This window comes from Salvelinus fontinalis, chromosome 15 (genome assembly GCF_029448725.1).
Source record: "Salvelinus fontinalis isolate EN_2023a chromosome 15, ASM2944872v1, whole genome shotgun sequence".
Lineage (NCBI taxonomy): Eukaryota > Metazoa > Chordata > Actinopteri > Salmoniformes > Salmonidae > Salvelinus > Salvelinus fontinalis.
The window spans coordinates 27,221,289-27,244,229 of NC_074679.1; the positions used below are offsets into that span (position 1 = coordinate 27,221,289).

The window sequence follows — 22,941 nt, forward strand, 5'->3', positions numbered from 1 at the left end:
ATCTTAAGATAGCCAAGCTGAGACAACCATATATCACAGTCGTATCCCAACCACGTATCACGTACATAATACAATACAAAATGCATACAAATGTCTGTCTCTTCACAGTCCACATCGTGCCGTAAGGTGTTCTTTTATGTTTTTTTATCTATTTATATAGCTAGCTAGAGATACATTAGCTGGCAAATAGTTCCAATTAGTAATAGCTCTATTTAATACTCTGTGTTTCCCAGCCTCTGTTCTGGAACTGGGGACTGTGAAGAGACCTCTGTTTGCATGTCTTGTGTGATACCGATGAGTGTCCCAACTGCTTGAACAGACAGTTGGGTACCTTAAACACCACGCACAAATATAGTGATGCAGGCAAACTCTCCTCAGCTTTGAGCCAGGAGAGACTGACATACAGGTCATTGACATTCGCCCTCTGTGTACACGGTGGTGTAAAGTACATAAGTAAAAAATACTTAAGTCGTTTTTTGGGGTATCTGTACTTTATTATTAATATTTTTGACAACTTTTACTCTTACTCTGCTACATTCCTGAAGGAAATAGTGTACATTTTACTCCATACATTTTCCCTGACACCCAAAATGTAACGGCAGTCTAGCTCTTCCTCCTCCTCGGACGAGGATAGGCGAGAAGGATCAGAGGACCAATGTGCAGCGTGGTAATTAGACATAATGAATGTAATCAAACAAAACAAGACACTAATACAAACTGACAAAACACACTAACCGTCACAGTCCCGTGTAGCACCAACACTGACACAGGAACAATCACCCACAAACAAACAGTGAGAACAGCCTACCTTAATATGGTTCTCAATCAGAGGAAACGTCAAACACCTGCCTCTAATTGAGAACCATATCAGGCAACACATTTAACCCAACATAGAAACAGACAAACTAGACACACAACATAGAATTCCCACCCAGCTTACGTCCTGACCAACACTAAACAAGCAAAACACATACGAACTCTGGTCAGGACGTTACACAAAAGTACTCGTTACATTTTGAATGCTTTAAGGACAGGAAAATTATGAAATTCACACACTTATCAAGAGAACATCCCTGGTCATCCCTACTTCCTCTGATCTGGCGGACTCACTAAACACAAATCATTTGTTTGTAAATGATTGTCTAAGTCTGGGAGTGTTTCCTTGGCTAGCCATGAATAAAATAAAAACAAGAAAATCATGCCTTTTCTTTTGCTTAATATAAGGAATGTGAAATGATTTATACTTTTACTTTTGATACTTAAGTATATTTAAAACCAAATTCTTTTTAGACTTTTACTCAAGTAGTATTTTACTGGGTGACTTTCTCTTTTACTTGAGTAATTTTCTATTAAGGTATTTTCACTTTTACTCAAGTATGACAATTGAGTACTTTTTCCAGCACTGCGTGTACATCTAAGTGCAATACGTGCTGCTCTGTTTTGGACCAACTGCAATTTGCCTATATGTCCTTCTTTGCCGCACCTGGCCACACAACTGGACAGTAGTCCAGGTGCAACAAAACTAGGGCCTGTACGATCTGTCTGGATGACTGAGATATAAAGAAAGCAGAGCAACGCCTTATCATGGACAGACCTCTTCCCATTACAGTAACCATTGAGTTTATGTTTTGACCTGATAGCTTGCTATCTAGGGTGACACCAAACAGTTTAGTGTCTTCAACTTGCTCGATAACCACATTATTCAAGCATAGATCCAGATGAGGTTTCGAGTTAAGCCAGTGAATTGTCAAAAAAAATCTGCTTTTAGTTTTTGAGATATTTAGCACCAGCCTATTGCTAGTTACCTATTCTAAAACTGACTGGAGCTCTATGTTAAGGGTGGCAGTTATTTATTTCACAGTAGGCTCATTATATCACTAAATTATTCTCTGAATATCAAGTCATATGCAGTAGATCATGTCTTCCACATTAGCTTCATATATCCACTAGGGGGCAGACGGTCACTTCTTAAAAATGTCCAATGCTCTTGTGTGATCCAAACTATTATGTGACCTGATGTGCCTACGTAGGCTATTATCTGTATACGTTGATTAAATACTGTATAAGACAATCACAAACAAACAAGTTGTTTATGTATCTATAATACATGGCTTCAAATAGACAGACATCATAGAGGGTGAAATGCGCTCCCAGAAATGTCCCTGTGGAATGATAATCTGCAGTCCCTCCTTCTCAGACGTCACAACTACCACTTACTATAAAGTATCAGTGAAATCACAGCGCGTCCATTGAGTACAAGACTCTGTTGCGCAAAGGGGACAGGAGCGTGAGGGAGAGCGGCACTGACCTTACACCAGCAAAAGTTGATGGAAAAGAAAAAATACAATGGAGAAAGTACATTTTGTCATGATGAACGAATGACGAGGGAAAACGGAAGATGTCAAGGGTGTGACAACATTTGAAGGAAGAATAGAAAGACGACAGATTGAGTGAAAAGGGGTCTCAGATAAACTAAAGATAATTTCAAGAATGATCTGGACTATTCTTGGAATGGACACCCGGATAGCACCCAGATGACACTAGCCCTATATTGACAAGATGGGTTTCCTCGGGGGAAAGGACTCATTGACCTCCTGAATGCAAAGAGAGAGAGGATAACATTTCGTTTGGAATTTAGTCCAAATAATTTGGTGTCTTTTTCTGTTGCCCCTTTACCATACTTATATTTCATCAGCTTATTAGCTAAGCAAGGGCAGATAGAAATATGCATTTGGGTAAAGCACTTCTGTTTTTCCTCCTGTTGAACTGTGTGACCATGACTTTGTCACTATCCACTTGCACCACTGTGGACATAGACCACATAAAGAAAAAGAGAGTAGAGGCAATCCGAGGACAGATTCTCAGTAAACTTCGACTGACCAGTCCGCCGCAAACATTGGGTCCGAATCAGGTACCGTTTCAGGTGCTATCGCTCTATAACAGTACGAAGGAGCTGATCGAGGAGTTGGGGAGAGACAGACAGCAAAGTTGTGGACAGGATAACACGGAGACTGAATATTACGCCAAAGAGATTTACAAGTTCAATATGATTAATGGACCACCAGAAAACAGTAAGTGCTGTTAATTTTACGCGTTTTACGCATGAAGGCCACTTTTCTATCCATGCGCTTTGTTCGTTTTGTGAAATCCTGATCCTACCAACAGCTGATCATGTTGCCACGGTGGCTTCTATTCACAGGAGGTTGGTGGTACCTTAATTGAGGAGGACAGGCTCGTGGTAATGGCTGGAGCGGAATAGGTGAAATGGTATCAAATTAGGGCTGATCCCATTTAGTCAACTGGTCGATTGTTTGCTCCATAGGCTGTTGGTCAACCGAGATGTTTTAGTCGAGCAGTGGCAAATATATATATAGAAAATATGGCACACGAGACACCTGTCTGATTCACGCCTGTCTGAGTAGACTTATCCAAAGACAGAGGCTGTGGGGATTACCCACCAGTATCACCAGATTACCATTTACCATTAATGACCATTTCGAATCTACAATGTTCGTTTGGTTACGGTCATTTTTGATAATGCATTCAATATATTATTATTATTACAGTCTTACGGTTGTCATTGTAGGAGTGGACACGTTGTTTGCAGAGTGCACAACCTAGGCTACACTTGTGGGGTAAACGTTTTGGTTTATTTCATTCCATTTATGAGTTGTCATTTTATTCATTGTCTTTTGTATGGAACACTCCTGTCAATCTTGAGTAAGGACACGCACCTGATTACGCAACTGGCCTGCACACAAATGTAGGCTTATAAATGTGCCCATTTGGGGATCTGATACAATTTCTGATTGTCTTAACTCACCATCATTGTGGAGCTTCTCAAGGTAATTTTTTCTTCGCCTCAAAAGGCAAGTAAACGAAGCCTGTTTTTACATCCATTGATAATGACAATAGTTCCTCAACATAGCCTATTAGAAACATCTTTCCAGCTCGCTCCCTTTCAATTACCACTCAGCATGAAAGGGATCATGCTCTGATCCGGTGGAAATATCATAAAAAAGGCCTACCTGATTACTTCTTATCCCTTGCGCAAATAGCCTACAGCTGTGTCTGTCTGGAGTTCACTGGCGCAGCAAACTCTTGAGGGCCCAGAATATTTTATACAATGTTGCAAGTTTGCTAGCACAAGCTTCAGGCTGGACACAGACGTTTTGATACACTGTTTCAAGTTCCTTGCAGACAGGCAACGTATAAGTGATTGATATGATATCAGGATATTTTCTACCTGCGGGCTGCAATGTTTTTATTTGTAGGCTATTTTTTACATATTGGCAATGGTAATAGAAGTTACTTTAGATTTGTATCATTTTTATTTTGATAGAATTTTGATTAACCACATGACATTGATTTTGAGATATAAAGACTATTATACATGAAATGAAACTGTTCCACGAAAATCTGGCACCAGATCAGTAGAAATAGTACGATAACTTGGCACTCCAAATGGAAAAGGTTTCTGACCGCTGGTGTAGCCTCATACCGGCAACTTCAAGAGCTTAATGGCAGAATCTGCAACGGCCAGCATCAGTGGGAGGAGGAGGAGGGTCGGTTCAGTCAGAACAGGTTTTGTTCTTCTGGTTAAGCTATATCTTGATCTCTGGCTCCTTCTTTATTAATTTGTGTGTCTTAATGTTCAAATGCAGTGCTTAACGCATCAGGAAAGTAGCTTACATATAGTTGATTTTATTCAAACATCTCATGCTAATGTAATATCGATCTCTGGTGGTTTTCCGTATAAATAATTTAATCTAATAGAGGAGCATACCTCTCCAATAAATAAAAATGTAGTATGAAAGATCAGTATAGCCTAAAGCAACTATTTCATTGAGAACTGAAGAAAACCCATATAGCCAATGTATTACTCCCCTTTTCAAAATGTCATTCTTCTGACTTCCCTGCAGAGTTAAGCCCCCTGTGTCCAGTTTGTGTCAGTGTGCAATGCAAGCAGTGTCTGTGATTTATTTTATGGTATTCATACAACTGCCATATTTATGTTCCATTTCCAGCTGAATTGATCTATAAAAGCACCCGTAGATCTGCAGCATAGGCTAAGACCTACTGTAAAAACGTGGAGACAACGTTAACAAATTGTACTAATGAAATAACGCACGAAATAACGCAAAAATACCCTTGCTCCGCCTACAGAGGAATTGACCGACATAACGTTAACGCACGGTCGCATACCTGCGCAGTGGAAAGAGCGCGACAAACGGAGAGGGCAAAGAAAACAGTCTAATTGGCGTGAGCGCCATTCCTCCCTCATACCTCACATAAAAGCCATGGGAACTCCCAATAGCTGACCCAGCACACAACCGTCTGAGACATTCCATTGGAACACTTTTTTCAGGCACTCCGGCGATTTTAGCATCCCTTCAACCACTGCACCAATTACAGTTTTTTCCCAACTCCAGATATTATTTGTTCCCAAAACTTTTGGGATTCTAAGGACATTGTTTTATCATGTATTGTGTTCACCTCACCACTGTTTTCTTTATTAGCACAATTTAAAAGTTCAAACACAGTTTATTCAGCTGCAAATTGGCTTGTGCACTAGAACAAAATTGCCTTGCTCATCCTAAAATTGATTGTTCCAGTCTAATCGGAGTGAGAAGTTTATTGGACCATCTCCCTCTTTTGCAGTGAATTGTCTCGAGGGGAATTGTTTACTAAGTGGAAGACTTGGAGGCCTATTCACTGTTCAGATGCTGGATCATTGCATCATGTTACTTCTTTATAATCAACAGGTGTTTAAAGCTATTCAATGACATTGAACAGAGCTTCCTCTGGCAACAGCTCAAGCCCCTGTGTCAAATCTGTTTCCTGAGTGCTTCTGACTCTCAAAATAGTCACTACTACAACCATCTTGGTCAGAGGTAGCCAGAGGCCACAAAACAAACAGAGGTCTGGTGCGTGGGCTCTGGGCTGCATCATAGCCAGGAGCCCTAGTCACATCACTCTGTCATGACACTGTCATGATCAAAGTAAATAAACAGGGCATAGTGGCCACAGTTGTCACAAGAGCTGGCTCCAGGCATAAGTGACACAAGCGGTCGCTTAGGGCCCACGGCTGCTAGGGGACCCCGACCAACTTTTATTTATAAAAAAATATATATATATATATATATATATATTAGTGACTCAGTCAGGGTCGAGTTCTCTAACAGTTGAGAGTTAATTTGATGGAAACACATCTCTGGTGGGATATATTGTTTTTATGCAGATTTTTTAATATTCTAAGATCTGCATAAAAACAATGTATCCCACCAGAGATGTGTTTCCATCAAATTGACTTTCTGCAGATAAAAGGCTGTGCGTGATGATGTAGTGCACATTAAAAAAATAACATCATATAGCGTGTGCCCCTCTGGTATTTTCACGTGCGCTCCAGCCAACAGAGCTATCTGCACACTGTTGGTTAGAGTGCACATATAGCCTACATGATGAGATTATGTGGACAAAAGAGTGAGATTATTTTTATTTTTCAAAAGGCAGCCAAGCATTGATTATCATGTCACCAGGATAAGACCCTAGATATTTATTGGACAGGAGCATCAAGCTCATCACATTGCCCTTTCACCACCCTGCACAGTTCATCATAACTCTGTAGTTTAATAAACGGCATGCTTTCCCAACAAGTTGTAGTGGGAGGACCACACAACATGTCATCGCGTGACTCCACGTTTACTTCGATATGATGGTTCTTATTCATTTTTCCTTTATTTAACTAGGCAAGTCAGTTAAGAACAAATTCTTATTTTCAATGACGGCCTAGGAACAGTGGGTTCAGGGCCAGAACACAGATTTTTACCTTGTCAGCTCAGGGATTCGATCTTGCAACATTTTGGTTACAAGTCCAACGCTCTAACCACTAGGCTACCTGCCACCCCATTATATAAATATTTACGCATAAAAGTGTTTCAACCAACGTTTCTCGCATAATTCCTTTCACAGACCCAAAAAGATCTCACCTTGTCTAGCGTATTTTGTTTTGACAACATTTGGAAAGTTTACTGAAAAATGTTCTGTTTCCATCAGGCCTGTCATTACATGTTTTATCCAACATGTACTTCACTCGCATAAAAAGGTTGGATGGAAATCTGGTTACTGACAGTCACTCAATTAGTCATGTCACCTAATGATGTTTAGATTGGTAAATTAGTCTAGCCAGTTATCTAAACTTGTAGTCAGAGTGACTAACAAAATCAATCGGGGCCCTCTGGAGGTCAGGGCCCCGGGCACATGCCCTGCATGCCCAGTCGGTATTCAGCCATGATTACTATATCATTAACATGGCATAACATGGCCCCCAACCTAATATTGTTTAAGGCCCCCAAAGGCTAGAGCTGGCCCTGGTTGTCATTCATTGGCCATTGAACAAGACTAATTCCATTAATCTCCTACATTTACCTAAATGTAGCCTTCAATGCACTTTTCTGTCCCTGTTGTTTTTTCTTTGTTTAATAATCCTGTTCTTTGTTCATGTCCAGATACACCCTCTAGAGTAGACTGTAAGGGAGGGAGAGTGTTTGTCCCCTCAATAACAAGGTCTGCAGTGTTGATGAATAATCACCTTTCTCTTCCCTTCACTTTCCATGATGTAATTTTCATAAGAAGTAGGGCCTGTTTCGGTATCAGTGAGCGTCATGTCTATCACCACAGTAATACAGCAAGACATATTTTCATTCCATTTCCATAGTCTAATGGGTTTTACATACACTCTTTTTGGAAGGTGGGAATGTCTTGGATTATTGTCAGATTGGTGCTTTTTCACTCTTTTTATTACTCAGTTACAGGGCTGAGTGTAAGACGAAGAGACTTTTCCTCCCAGACTCATATGCTTTAATAACTAGAGTAATTTGCCAAAATACTCATGGTACCATTAGTTAGGTGTCTCTGAATATAAACAGTGTTTTCCAGTAAAGCTGTGGATAAGACAAGTGCAGATGGGAGCCATTTGGTGAACACTGGTAGAGGAGCCAAACTAACACCACAAGGGCCAAGCTTCTCCATAATCCACAGCACCCAGTCCTAGGTTTGGGTACTGAACTCCAGTTGTACTCACTCCTCCACATATATTAGCACTCATTCACTGTCTTTATGTTGACATTTGGCATAGTAAGTCTGTCCAAAGACTACCCCTGAACCATCTAAGAATACCACGAATTGGCTCTCATTGCTGCAAATTAGGCAGAGCCAGGTTTATTTAGAAGAAAAGCATGCAGTGAGTGTTTTGGCATAAGGAAATCATTGATTCAGCATTGGGAGGGAAGAAGAAAGATGTGGACCGGAGCTGAGAACAGCAGTGTTCCTGATATATGGAATTGTAGAAAGGTGACGTCATCCCAAGCAAACAGACTTCTCTGGTCCATTCCGAAAGACAGCCCCCCCCCCCCCCCCCCCATCCTTGATCAAGTGGAAAAAAGCTGTCTTACTTCAGCAGAGAACTCCATCACATTATCTCATCTTAACAGTCAGCCACAGGCTCCATGTGTAGAGACTTACTGTAGAGACTTACTCAGGACAGAAGTACTGGAAATGTTTTGGTCTGAGGAATGGCTTGGTCCACGCTAAAGTGTTGTTTAAATGACAGTAGCACAGACAGGTGATCAGGGCAGGTATGTTTTTATTGACATGACCATTCAGTCATATGTAATCATTTGTTTTGCAAAAGTGTGAATTGTAATTGGATTAGAATTTACTGCTCAAATTATAACGTTTATTCATCTGGAGATAGCTATATTATTTTATCGACATGTTAGATAAAGATAAAACTGTTAGTTGAAAAAATGCAATATGTGTGGCCTTCTCGATAAGCCAGATTAGTCTAATAACATTAGTTATTAGACATTAGAATACCAGCTTTTGCAACGCCGTTGCCATTTTTCACTGGTAAACGAGGTCCAGACTCCTCAGCAGCTGGCCAGCACCTGCTTTCTATGCTTCCCATTTCCTTTGTTTACCTTCACATAGCTTTGGCGAGACTGACATCACGGCCGGCCCTTTGGGCACTGGGAACATGCTGATTGCTGGGAGTGTTTGATGGGAGCTTCTGTGTGATGTCACCTACCAGGGCAGGGAGAGGAGAGGAGCTAGCGTGGTGGGGCATCCCAGACACAGGAAGGAATGAGGTGAGGGCGGAGGGGGGAAGGGGGCGGAGGGGGAACAGTGTCTGTCTAGGGTGGAAGCTTTATGAGAAGCTTTAGAACAGAGCTATTCTGTCCCTAGGTTCTCCTGTGGGGAAGATTTCACTACTATTGTAACCCTCGCCTATTATTCTTCTATTGACCAGGCAGGTTATTGATCTAGAACATTAATATCTGGTCAACTGCTCAACATTTTCACTACAAATACTCTTCTTTCAAGTTTCAAAGTTTATTCGCCACGTGCACAGGATACAACAGGTGTAAAACAGTACAGTGAAATTGTTACCTTGAGAGCTCTTTCCCAACAATGCCGTGATAATAACAATAATAATATAGATCATAATAAATATAGATAATAATAGGAAATATCACAACAAATAAAAGTAAGAATAAAAACCTACGATGAGCGTTAAAGAACACCAGAATGGAAGTATATACAGGTCAGTGCCAGTACCTTATTCAATGTACAGGGGTACTCCTCTGCCCCACAGTCCATGGAAGTCATTGCAGACACACTGCCACATAAAAGAGAAAGGTTACAAAAAGCAGGACCCCATTTTCAGTCCCTTGGGAAAAGTGGGAGAGGTATTTGTACCACTTCATATGAAATGCCATGAAAACCTTCTATTTACATAGTAGTTACCGTGTAGATACACAATTTTACATAGTGCTTGGTGTGTAGTACATAACTGCGATACCTGTTTGTGGTTTGTGCCATTACACACAGGATTTATTACATGTATTATATTTGCAAACAAAGCCAAATTTGGACAGCTTTATTTCACCACAAAAGTTACTATTTTCAACATATTCACAATGAATCTCAAAAGAAAGGTTCACAACCTTGAGAAATGTGAAGGACTACAATATAATACAATTTTGTTGCATTGACAAATAAACTATTTTGAGGGGCCATAGAAGCTCTTTGGGACATGTTTTGGTTGCTTCAGATACGGTTCAGGTCAAAATCCCGCTGATGTCAGCATGCTCACACTGCTGGCCTTAGAACCAGATCTGATAATGGAGAGAAGAGAGACTGTAAATTAGTCTGCTGTGTATTTCACTCTAATTATGCTGGCAATCTCTTACACTCACAGCCATGGAACAAATTACCTTCAGACCCTTGGCAATAATAAGCCATAATGTGAAATCCACCTAAAACCATTGCAATGGGAAAAATGAGGTAATCCAAAAGGAAACCAAAGACTTGATTAGAATTTCAAATCTCCTCTTGAAGTGGGCCTTTCCACCTTCTGTGGGGGAGGCAGAGGGACAAGGGAGAAGAGAGAGGCCAAGGGAGTACAGGGCTATTGAGCCCTTATCGATTGTGAGCAAGCACAGGACAGATATTTGGCTAGGGGTGAAGAGTCTAAAGACTGAGAAGGTCACATATAAATAGGGAGACTTAAAAATAGAATAGTTCATGGAAATATCAGATAATGGCTAAACCTCTGTGAAATAAGATTATGGATCATAGGAAGTTTAGGTAGATGTGTGAGCTCACAATGCAATGCAAAAACATCCTTCTCCATTGTTATAAACATATCTAGATTCATGTCAACCAAAGGTGCGATATCCTTGTTAACCATCACCAGTGAATCACAGGGTCTCTAATGAAGCTCAGGCTTGGGGTTATAAATTAGCAATGGCTTGGCTTTAAATGAGTGTTTCCACTTGGCTCGTAAAACGCTTGCCGTGTGCTTGTTTTGCTCAGCTCTGCATGCGCTCGGCCTGTTAAAATAATAAACGATTCAATGGTATTAGGGTAGGAAAAAAATAAAAGCTTCCTTGACTGGGCAGTGCAACAGGAAGTATTTCAGAAGGGGCACATCGAGAAGTGTTCTGTGGCTGTTACTATAACTACTGTACTGTACTACTCTAGCTGAGTCCACGGTCTGCCTTACACAACCACACCACACAGATTGACAGGACTGGTTCCCCTTCCAATTGATGGTTAAAATAACCTTAAGTTGTTTCTCTCAGTTATACAATCAGCCCCCCTGACAAACAGTCACTGAAGCACTCTCTCCCTTACAAACAACACATTGATTGAGCTAGTGTTCTGTATCTACCTGCATGTGATTGCACATGTGAGCTGAACTGAGCTAAACTGGTTGGTTGTTCTAGGGAACGCTTGGCTTCTGAACGAGCTCTGGAGCAGGAGGCAGGGAGGAGGAGCACACTGCCATCTCAGCCCAGCCTGTTCAGTTCCACCAACACATGGGACATTTGGTTTTCATTTCATGACTTCAACTTGTTGCTAACTCGGACTGCACAAAGCATAAACAGATGGCCCAAGGCTTCATTTTATTCACTGGCAATGGTTGGAGAATGGTTAACTGTATTTTTTCTGTTGTAAAGGACATTCATTTGGAATGTCGAACTATGAAATAGAGAAAATATAGAGATCAACTGAAAAAATATTTAATTTCAAAACAGAGCTCAGGCTGTGTACCAAGAGTGAAGACTTTTGTCATAGTCCTGCTGTGTGGAAGCAGTGAGGATGGCATCATTAGAGTTGTGTTTTAAGGTGAGTCACTTTGTCTCTGTGTCCTGCCCTGCAGATGACCTTCCCTACTGCCCCAAGGGCATCACGTCTAAGGTATTCCGCTTCAACGTCTCCGCCATGGAGAAGAACTCCACCAACCTCTTCAGAGCCGAGTTCCGAGCCCTTCGTGTCCCCAACTCTAGTGCCAAGAGGAACGAGCAGCGGATTGAGCTCTACCAGGTGTGTGAACGTACTATTCCATTCCCACTGTACTCATGCATGTGGGGTGTGTAGTGATCCAATTCTCTCATACAAGCTTCAAAAGGTCCTGAAATTACAGGAGCTCGTCCCTTTAAATGAAGGCAAGGTTAAAGCTAAGTTAAACACTAAGATGGAAAATGAAGTGGGGGCGGTCAATGTTTTGACCCCTAGTTGCACCTCACTTTCCCAAACCATCTTGCTGTTCAATGTGTAAATGTATGTTTTTTCATCTGTAGCGCTTTGTGTTTGTTGTGAATGTGTCTGCAACCTCGTGTACTGCTATTTTGGCCAGGTGTCTCTTGTAAAATAGATTGTTCATCTCACTGAGACTAACCTGGTAAAATAGAGGAAAAATAATACAGAAATAAAATATGTCTCAATACACATGGGACAGTGAAGTCAGTCTACATAGAAAGAAGAAAACATTTATATCAGGGCCCCTAACTCCCCCTGTCTTTAAGTGATTATCATTATTCCATGTGCTTCAAGTCAAGTACATTTGCACACAATTCAGAGCGTGCTACAGCAGACTCTGAGAAACTCTAGATTACCATTTTGCAATCGCTCCTTTCACAGCTGTCAATCTCAGAGCTTTTGTCCAACCACCCTTTTTTTCAGTTAGATGTTTTCAACAAGAGATTCAGACAACTGCACCTGTATTTTTTAGGAGGTGTGTATGTGTTTCTGAGTGGTGTGTGTGTGTGTGTGTGTCCGTGGATTGTATGTGGGTGGGGTGGATGGGATGGGATGTATTTTTGTTTCCTCATTAATCTCCCGTGAGAGAATGGGAGCTATGATCAGGTTCCAACATTTCCTGCCAGGGAAACGAGCGTCTCCAGCCTGCATACCACCTCGGAGGCAGGCTATTCTCTGGCCAGGGCCAAGCTCCGCTCAGACTGGCTGTCAGGTCCCCAGATTGTTTCCAGGAGCCCAGAGGAGATAGAGGCAGGGTCAGCCGCTGCGCTGGGGGAGTAAATAGAGCTGCTCGCCCCCACACATTAGCCGGGAGCTGATTGGCAGGCCCTGGCGCTGGCCGTGCTCTCTTGCTGGGTCCCCTGTTCCCACAGGAAGCCGGATTAGAAGCTGACAATGTTCAGGAACCTGTTTATCTAGCCTGCTGTGGTGCTGAGCCCCCCACTTCACTGGCCTCTCTCTGGAGATAACACTTATCGTTCACAGAAACCTTAGGCGTTATTTAAAGTGTGGAACCCTAAATCCTATGCCTTAGGGCTGGATTCAATCCGTATCGCGGAAGATCGCCGCTTAAAATGTAAAAGTAATTTCCAATTTAACGGACATATGTAGTGTTTACCATTTTTTTTTAAATGTATTTATTATTTATTATCAAGGGGTGCTGCAGCACTCTCAGCACGTCTACTTCCCATTTACATTTCAATCTAGCTATAATGCGGATTTTTCGCGATACTTTGGCGATATGGATTGAATCCAACCCTTAGTCCGGCAATTTGAGACAAAGTATACGTCCATGATGGTATACAGCACATAATCAGAGACACTCAGAGATCTGAAGCAATGGCGGCTCTAGCAACATTTGCAGTGCCTCATCCTGACTAGACCAGTGTCAGGAAACCCAAAGTGTTCAGAGCCCAATTGAAGTTTGAAGTGCAGATGGAGGGACAGCCAGGTTCTTCATTGGCAGTAGGGCTACACACAGGCATTAACTTGCAAAATGGGGATATCAACACAGGGAGTCACTTTTTCCATGAGGAGAAGACGTTTGGCCCAGGGCATCCTGGAGCGTCTGGCTCAGACAGCGCTGGCTGGGTTGCCGTCTGGTGTGTGTGGGCGTGTGTGTGGGAGAGAGAGTATATGCAGCTGGGTCACTCTCTTACCTCTGGCTGGCAGATTCTGCGGCCAGACGACCACATAGCTAAGCAGCGCTACATCGGGGGCAAGAACGTCCTGACCAAAGGAACGCCAGAGTGGGTCTCCTTCGATGTCACAGACACAGTCAGGGAATGGCTTATGTACCGAGGTGAGTGGGCCAAAGCCCTAATGTTCCCGGTCTCATACCATGTGTTGCATATCAAAGCACAAGTCAAAAGGTATTTGGAAACTCAATTTAATTTGGACAAAGGAAAAATGGCCTCAAGGAAAATACCACTTCCTCATATTGCCTTGCTCTCTTCTTCCCCTCAGAGACCAACCTGGGCCTGGAGATCAGTGTGCACTGCCCCTGCCACACCTTCAACACCAACGGTGACATTATCGAAAACGTTAATGAGGTGCTACAAGTCAAGTTCAAAGGTAAAATTACATGAGGTGCTGCATTTAAGAAACCAACCATTTCTCATGCCTCCTTTTTGGCTTTTCCACTGCTCATCACAGCCCCTGTTTCTATCTGTATGAGCTCAGAATTAGAAAAAGACCATTGAACATGGGCCTCAATGGTTGATACTTATATGGCTTTCTTTTATGAAGATGATGGTTTTCCTCTCAGAGAGAGAATGAGGTGAGAGAAAGGGAGTGAGAAAGGCAGAGAGCGAGAAAGGAAAAGAGATGAAAGACAAGAGGACTAGAGAGGAGAGAAAGAGGGAGAGAGCGACAGATCATGGGAATACAATTGGTCTGGTATCTCACTTAGCATTGGGGCCTCCGGGTCCCTGGTCCTGGGAACGCTCCCCTGACTGGCTTGGCCACAAAGAATGTGCTACCACGGCACTCAGACGCTTGGCCTCGAATTAAAGAGGGGCTCCAAATCCACCGGCAAGGTTTCTCCTGAGATCTCTACTGCTTTTGCTATCAGGGGCAGATTGGATGAGCAGACACTAACCCAGGGGGAGGACAGAGGGACCAGCTCTGGAGGAGGAGTGGGGCTGAGAGGAGGAGTAGGAGGAGTGAGAGCAGGAGGAGGAGTGGGCCTGAGTGGGTGATGCCTGAAGTTCAGCCTCTTACCAGTGGAGACAATGCTTTTAAGACATTACAGAAAGTATTATGACAAAAACAGCAGTGGTGAATTCTAATTCTGTATAACTGACTCAGACATACACTATGATACCCCATTCCTGAGCTGAGGGGCAGGGTTCTCAAATCAAATTGTATTAGTCACATGCACAGGTGTAGAACATACAGTGAAACGCTTACTTACGAACCCCTAACTAACAATGCAGTTTAAAAAAACACAGATAAGAATAAGAAATAAAAGTAACAAGTAATTAAAGAGCAACAGTAAAATAACAATAGCGAGACTACAGCGGGGTACCGGTACAGAGTCAATGTGCGGGGGCACCGGTTAGTTGAGGTAATATGTACATGTAGGTTGAGTTATTAAAGTGACTGTGCATAGATGATAACAGAGAGTAGCAACGGTGTAAAAGAGAGAGGGGGGGGGCAATGCAAATAGTCTGGGTAGCCATTTGATTAGGTGTTCAGGAGACGTATGGCTTGTGGGTAGAAACTATTTAGAAGCCTCTTGGACCTAGAGTTGGCGCTCCGGTACCACTTGCCGTGCGGTAGCAGAGAGAACAGTCTATAACTAGGGTGGCTAGAGTCTTTGACAATTTTTAGGGCTTTCCTCTGACACCGCCTGGTATGGAGGTCCTGGATAGCAGGAAGCTTGGCCCCGGTGTAGTACGATTCAATCTTAGTCCTGTATTGACGCTTTGCCTGTTTGATGGTTTGTCTGAGAACATAGCGAAATTTCTTATACGCTTCCGGGTTAGAGTCCCGCTCCTTGAAAGCGGCAGCTCTAGCCTTTAGCGCAGTGCGGATGTTGCCTGTAATCCATGGCTTCTGGTTGTGGTATGTACATATGGTCACTGTGGGGACGACTTCATCGATGCACTTATTGATGAAGCCAATGACTGATGTGGTGTACTCCTCCAATGCCATCGGAGGAAACCCGGAACATATTCCAGTCTGTGCTAGCAAAACAATTCTGTTGAAATACTTGGGTCTACATTTGAATTGAAAAACTTTGTTTTCTAATGGACTAGGACTGCACTTCAGCTTGATTTACCAAATCTATCCCTTTTTTTCTATGGAATGGTCTTGGTCTACGTAGTTTCATCCGCTAATGACACCTCTGATGTCCCTGTGTCTTCCTCCTGTAGGTGTGGAGGGTGACTACGATGAGAGCCGCTGGGACCTGGGCAGACTGAAGAAGCAGAAAGAGCAGCTCTTCCCTCATCTCATCCTCATGATGCTGCCCCCTCATAGGATAGATGCCCAGTCCTCATCCCGCAGACGCAAGAGAGCCCTGGACACCAACTACTGCTTCTCGTAACTAACCACCTCACTCTTCTTATTCAATCACTAACTTACTGTGCAAAATCAACCTGTGAAATCATAGCTGAAACAACAACAATTTGAGTGTATGTCATATATTTAGATGAAAACTTCCTACAGGATGAGTAGCCACATTTTTGTCCAATAGATAAATAGCCCCTGGTTACTCCTGTAAGCAACACAGAAGGTCAAGTTGGATCTCAAATGGTAATGGTGGCTTCTCTCGTTTGTAATTCACTTAGCAGAGGAGCGTAGGCATAAGCTGGTTAATTTGCTGTCAGTCTGTAGCATGGCAGAGGCATTAACAATCTGATACAAGTCAAGATCTGTCCCTGTACGATAGCTACCTCCCTCCCCTCTCTTACATGCTGTCCACTCTGGAATCTCTCTGTCAGTCTCACTGACAACAGTAAGACACCTGGGCTGCCTCCAAGAGGAAAATGAGGACACACCTTCCAGTGGAATGTGTGGTCTTCTTAGGACTCAGTCAGACTGCATGCATGTAGTGAAATGTACATAACCTAGAAATAGAGCATTTCTCCTTCAGGTGAGGTATTTCATTACTTCATAAAGATCTCTCTCCTACCTACTGTAGTAACTATGAGGAGAACTGCTGTGTACGACCCCTCTACATTGACTTCCGCCAGCACCTGGGCTGGAGGTGGATCCACGAGCCTAAGGGATACTACGCTAACTTCTGCTCTGGGCCCTGCCCTTACTTACGGAGCGCAGACACCACACACAGCTCGGTGAGACACGGCTTGTACACCAGTAATGCACTCATTACCCTGTGTTAAGTATTATTACCACTAAATGACACAATGGAATGCAGGCACTTACAAACATGTACTGTATGTTGGCACACTTAAACAGACAACACCCACCTACACACTCTCACAATCTGATAGCCTGAGGTTTCCCAGGCCAATATGAACAAATACCAACCCATCATCACATTGAATAGAGCCTTAATACTAAGCAATCAGATCCGCTTTAGCTGACATCCACATAACGGTTGTTTTGGTGTTGTCGGAGGTGGAACTGTGTTAGTGCTGTCAAATCCACAAGTGGCTCCTGGCATTATACCTAAAGTGGACATTACAATTGACCGCACGGAGTCGCACTGGAACGTGACATGGAATCTAAACCTAGTTTAGGCTGATAGAAATCTGCATTTTTTTCATTGAATGATTTAATTATTTCTATATAGCCTACACTTTTTCATTCTGAACTTCTAATGCGAGTGTGACGGTGTGACAATGATCAAGAGCAGCTGCTCACCGATTTGAAAGCTCCAACTCTGTTACACCTCCGACACCGCCAAAACAGCAGCTATGCGGGTGTCGCCTATTGCCGGTTAACGCTTGATCTGATTGAAGGTCTAACTTCAAAATCAAACTTGTTTTTCATCCAAATGAAATGAAAGGGAATAACAATTATTTTTGTAGTGAATGTACCTGGCCTGACGTTCCCTCCCTTCCTCCATCCCTCCGTAGATGCTGAGTCTGTACAACACCCTGAACCCTGAGGCGTCTGCCTCTCCCTGCTGTGTGCCCCAGGACCTGGAGCCCCTCACCATCCTCTACTACGTGGGCCGCACCCCCAAGGTGGAGCAGCTCTCCAACATGATCGTCAAGTCCTGCAAGTGTAGCTAAGGGCTCCGGGCCCAGCACACTGGGATCTGACAGGGCCACACACGGCACTACACCGAGGGAGGGGAAGTGGAGGGTGGTATGCTGTCTGTCCCACCACCAAGAGTACACCTGTCCACCCTCAACACTCTCCCCCTCCTTAGTCGAGCCCACACAGAGGCCCTGCAGAGAGAGACGCAGCCCACCACTCTACCCACAATTCCCAGGCTGTGTGCCCAAATTACTTTCAAACATCACTCCAGACCCAGCAATCTCAACAGAACTTTTTTATTGGCCTTTTACAATGTTTTTTTCTTCTCAATGTCAAGTGTTTTCCCTTATTTTTTTGTCAATATTTCAGCCTTCTGAACTGCCTTTAGCTTTGTGCCATATGACCACGGGCATCAACCTCTGTCTGCTCAGAGGAAAAGAACAGACGGAAGCTGTTCTAGCCATGACCACTGCCTACTCAAGGACATACAGTAGTTGCAGTCAAAAAGAGAGACCCACTGAAAACCTGGATTTACAGTGCAAATTAATCAAAGGGGCTAAAGCAAAAGCTCTGTCAGGCTTTTGTTTCCTAAAGAGAACCATCCTTTTTAATGGAGGGCTGACACAAAGCCTTGACGCACAGGACAAACAGACTGTCCATGCTGGAAACTAGCGCAGCGTGCACCACATCTCCCTACACTGGTTAATCTAGGACAGATGCTGATGGACTCGAATAATCTTAGGAAAAATACAAAATGCTGGAAAACAACCTTTATTCAACAAAGTATCTTTATGGTTATGTTTACCTCTGTTATGCAACAAAATCATGTTTTCTGGATTTTTTTCTTAAATGAAGCTGACTTTTCTGTTGTACAAGACAATGTATGTCACTAGGTGAACACTTCACTAGCTCACAAACTGTAAAAGTTTATTGCTATTACTCTTAAACACTTTTTTTTAAATTAAAAATGGTCTTGGACGAACAGATGTATATATTTTTTCAAAATCTCTAGATAATCATCATTTGTGGGTATCAGTATAAATTATGCATTTAGTCCCAGCTCAACCGCTATCCATATTGAGATCCTAGTAACGAAGAGCCAGATTCAATCAGATCCTCTTTAGCCAAATCCGCATAGATGATGTTTTGACGTGTCGGAGGTGGAACTACGTTAAAGCGCTCAAATCTACAACGGCTCCCGGCATTATACCCAAAGTGGTCATTGCCATTGGCTGCACCAAGTCGCATTGAAATGATTCCCATGCAGCGTTAACAAGTTCAAACACTGGAATGTGAGATGTAGTCTACACCTCGATTAGGCTGATAGAAATCCTCATTTTGTTTAATGATTTTCAATTTGAACGTCACTATTTCTATATAGCCTACACTTTCTCATTCTTAACTTCTAATGCGAGTGGGACGGGTTTGGCTTTGTGACAATCACCACAAGAGCAGCTGCTCACCGATTTGACAGCTCAATGCAGTTTTGCCAAAACACCCTGGTGTCGGCTATCGCCAGTTAACGCTGGATCTGATTGAACTAGGCCCTAGTTCACTTTGAGGTGCAGGAAACTGATTTGATTGACAACCTTTAAATTAAATTATATTCAATGCAACCAATTACAGTACATATAGACGACACTGGCATAATAAACATATTGCTACTGATATTAATGGTCTTGCTTGCAAATGGTCACTGATGATTCCCACACTGTTTGGTCCTCACAATACAGCAGTTGGGGAGACACATGCAAAAGGCTATTAATAACCCACTAACTTAGTATTCCCTTTCAATAATACATGACCCAACCCACTGCTGCATATGTTCTTCCCCAGTTTGTACTCGAGATAACAGCATACTGGGATACACTCTTAGAAAAAAGGGTTCTTCGGCTGTCCCCATAGCAGAACCCTTTGAATAACCTTTTTGGGTTCCAGGTAGAATCCTCTGTGGAAAGGAGGGTTGAGTACATTTACTACAAAAGATGGCATTGCATAGATAGGCCCCTTCATCACCATGCTCTGCACACAGGGGCCATGGGACAGACATTCAATAGCTTTTTCCCCTCAGGTTGTAAAAGAGCACACACTACAAATGGACAACATTGTCATTGCATTACAGTCCGAAACGACTGACTGCAAGGTATTGTGTAACATACAATTGAGTTAAAGCCAGATAAAAACATTACTGTGCAGGTCTAACAGTATACTGCACATTACTAAGCCAGAGCGCACAAAGAATGTCAGTATAACAGGTGTACACCTCGTTACAGTTCATAGTGGGAAAAGTATGGTATATACTGTTACTGTAGAGTATAGACAAACAAGGGAGTGCAAACATGAGAACTGTAAAGGCAACAATACAACTCATTCAAGTGTCCTGCTAGCCAATGTAACAAGTCTTCATGAAGAGAGAGGAATCCCTTCAGTATACCAAAATTAACTGGACTGGCAACTGTTTGTGATACTCTCTGATAAGTTAATTCATGAGGGAATGGGATGGTTGGTTCCCAAGCACAACATCAAGCCTGCCTCACCAGACAACACTTCCGTTACTTGCTCATTTCTCAGTAAAACAAGATCATTGAGACAATCTCTAAAATATTGGTCAATTTCAGTTTCTCTCTTGTACCCAAACTTCCCTACACCGCAAACATGTCTTTAAAATGAGACAGAAGGGGGTGATAAAGCACATCTCTCTGGCTGTACAGTAATTGCTATAATGTATTAAGACTATACTCTGAGCTCCAGTGATTGTGCCCATGGGGCCTCTGGTGGGAACCAGCTGTTGCTGGGTGTCTGTCACTGAAGTCTTTCCATGGCATAGACAGACAGACAGCATGGGGAGAATGAGGGATGACAACTGCTGCGATAGGGTTATGGAGTTGGGGCTGGGGGGGTGGGGTGATACAGAAAGCCACTGGAAAGTCTTGGCCTGTGCAACAGATCCCGACCTGCGTCAGGCCCAGGGATTCCTGAAAGGGCAGGCTATCGTCTTGCATGTCTCCTTCATATAGAAACAGTAACAGGGCCTGGTGTGATGTCAGACATACAGTCACAGCAGTGGGATCCTTAAGTTGTTTCCTACCCAGCATGCACCTTTGGTCACATGCAGAGACACCTTTCTCGGCAAGATGGTGTGCTATAGCTCCCGTCCTTTCTCTTGTTATCTCGCTGTCATCTGAGCTTGGACCCCTGTCCCTGAAACAGTTTGCTGTACCCAGAAAGACCTGCAGAGGAAAGAAGATAACTAAGATGAATAAAATAACTACATTGGGGTGAACATCGAAACTTGTGCTTCAAGGCTGAATGTTCAGTGTGCAGTAGTTAGAAAGGATACTACTGTGGGAACAGGTCAGGGCAGAAGCTGGGGAAGAAAGTACTGCATAGTGCTGGCTGGTGTATCTTACACTTCAAAAAAAAAAAAAGAGCATTTAGAGTCAATGCCAAATACACATTGTGTGAGGAGTTGAGCCAAACTTGCAAAATTATGCAAGATCAGGGGTTTTCAAACGGGGGGTCTGCGGAGGTACTCCAATGGGTCTGCAATTTTTTGTATTATTACCTTTTGGGGAAGAAAATTATTTGGGATTTTTTAATGTGAAAAATAAGAATTTTATGAATATCGCTAGCTGCAACAGAATACCATCATGGATATACTTTTAATGTCCCTGCGTCCAGTATGAAGGAAGTCAGAGGTAGTTTCACGTGCATACGCTAACTAGCGTTATCGTAATGACTGCCAGCAGCATACAACCCTGCATCCCACTGCTGGCTTGCCTCTGAAGTTAAGCAGGGTTGGTCCTGGATGGGAGACCAGATACTGCTGGAAGTGATGTTGGAGTGCCAGTAGGAGGCACTCTTTCCTCTGGTCTAAAAAAATATCCCAATGCCCCAGGGCAGGGATTGGGGTCATTGCCCTGTGCAGGGTCTTTCGGATGGGATGTTAAACGGGTGTCCTGACTCTGGTCACTAAAGTTCCCATGGTACTTATTGTAAGAGTAGGGGTGCTAACCCTGGTATCCTGGCTAAATTTCCAATCTGACCCTCATACCATCATCACTTAATCATACCCAGCTTCCAATTGGCTCATTCATCCTCTCCCCTGTATCTATTCCCCAGGTTGTTGCTGTAAATGAGAATGTGTTCCCAGTCAACTTACCGGGTGAAAAAATAAATAAAACTGGAAGTCTACAGGAACAGTTTGTACGCTAGCTGTTACGGTTCATCCAACTGGCTTCATTGCCAAAATCTCAAACTATCACTTTAATATGGAGAAAATTAACCAGTCATTGGAGCTAATTACAGGGTTTATTGTAGACCTCCACAAGTCTGGTTCATCCTTGGGAGCAATTTCCAAATGCCTGAATGTACCACGTTCATCTTTCTGAGCAATAGTACGCAAGTATAAACACCATGGGACCACGCAGCCGTCATACCGCTCAGGAAGGAGACGTGTTCTGTCTCCTAGAGATAAACGTATTTGGTGCGAAAAGTGCAAATCAATCCCAGAACAACAGCAAAGGACTTTGTGAAGATGCTGGAGAAAACTGGTACAAAAGTATTTATGTCCAAGTAAAACGAGTCTTATAATCGACATAACCTGAAAGGCCGCTCAGCAAGGAAGAAGCCACTGCATAATGATCATCATTATGTTTGGAGGAAAAAGGGGGAGGCTTGCAAGCCAAAGAACACCATCCCAACCGTGAAGCAAGGGGGTGGCAGCATCATGTTGTGGGGGTGCTTTGCTACAGGAGGGACTGGTGCACTTCACAAAATAGATGGCAGCATGAGGCAGGAAAATTATGTGGATATTTTGAAGCAACATCTCAAGACATCAGTCAGGAAGTTGAAGCTTGGTCGCAAATGGGTCTTCCAAATGGACAATGACTCCAAGCATACTTCCAAAGTTGTGGCAAAATGGCTTAAGGACAACAAAGTCAAGGTATTGGAGTGGCCATCACAAAGCCCTGACCTCAAGCCTATATAAAATTTGTGGGCAGAACTGAAAAAGTGTGTGTGAGCAAGGGGGCCTACAAACCTGACTGAGTTACACCAGCTCTGTCAGGAGGAATGGGCCAAAATTCACCCAACTTATTGTGGGAAGCTTGTGGAAGGCTACCCAAAACATTTAACCCAAGTTAAACAATTTAAAGG

General features: G+C 43.0%; 2 protein-coding genes across 6 annotated transcripts in view; one reads left to right on the forward strand and one right to left on the reverse strand.

Moving 5' to 3' along the window:
- The first annotated feature begins 2,233 nt into the window (after positions 1–2,233).
- On the forward strand, positions 2,234–18,766 carry tgfb3 (transforming growth factor, beta 3). Its single transcript, XM_055863157.1, has 7 exons — positions 2,234–3,071; positions 11,729–11,892; positions 13,780–13,909; positions 14,074–14,181; positions 15,987–16,155; positions 16,757–16,910; positions 17,658–18,766. The coding sequence occupies exons 1-7, from the start codon at positions 2,726–2,728 to the stop codon at positions 17,814–17,816; spliced, it is 1,230 nt and encodes a 409-aa protein (XP_055719132.1). The 5' UTR covers positions 2,234–2,725; the 3' UTR covers positions 17,817–18,766.
- The window catches only part of ttll5 (tubulin tyrosine ligase-like family, member 5), a 99,092-nt gene continuing 85,525 nt past the window's right edge, over positions 9,375–22,941 (reverse strand). For 4 of the 5 annotated variants that reach the window (XM_055863154.1, XM_055863151.1, XM_055863153.1 and 1 more), the window contains one exon: positions 18,065–21,014. In XM_055863154.1, coding sequence (XP_055719129.1) covers positions 20,951–21,014 — 64 coding nt within the window. In that variant the 3' untranslated portion in view covers positions 18,065–20,950. Of the gene's footprint in view, positions 10,179–18,064; positions 21,015–22,941 lie in introns of those variants that run through there. The other variant, XM_055863152.1, reaches the window with a different exon arrangement.

Excerpts from the sequence above, each read along its gene's own strand:
- tgfb3 (XM_055863157.1), top strand. The coding sequence starts at position 2,726 with ATGCATTTGGGTAAAGCACTTCTGTTTTTCCTCCTGTTGAACTGTGTG. Across the intron at positions 16,156-16,756 it reads GACACCAACTACTGCTTCTC|TAACTATGAGGAGAACTGCT; the intron begins GTAACTAACCAC and ends TACCTACTGTAG. Across the intron at positions 16,911-17,657 it reads CAGACACCACACACAGCTCG|ATGCTGAGTCTGTACAACAC; the intron begins GTGAGACACGGC and ends ATCCCTCCGTAG.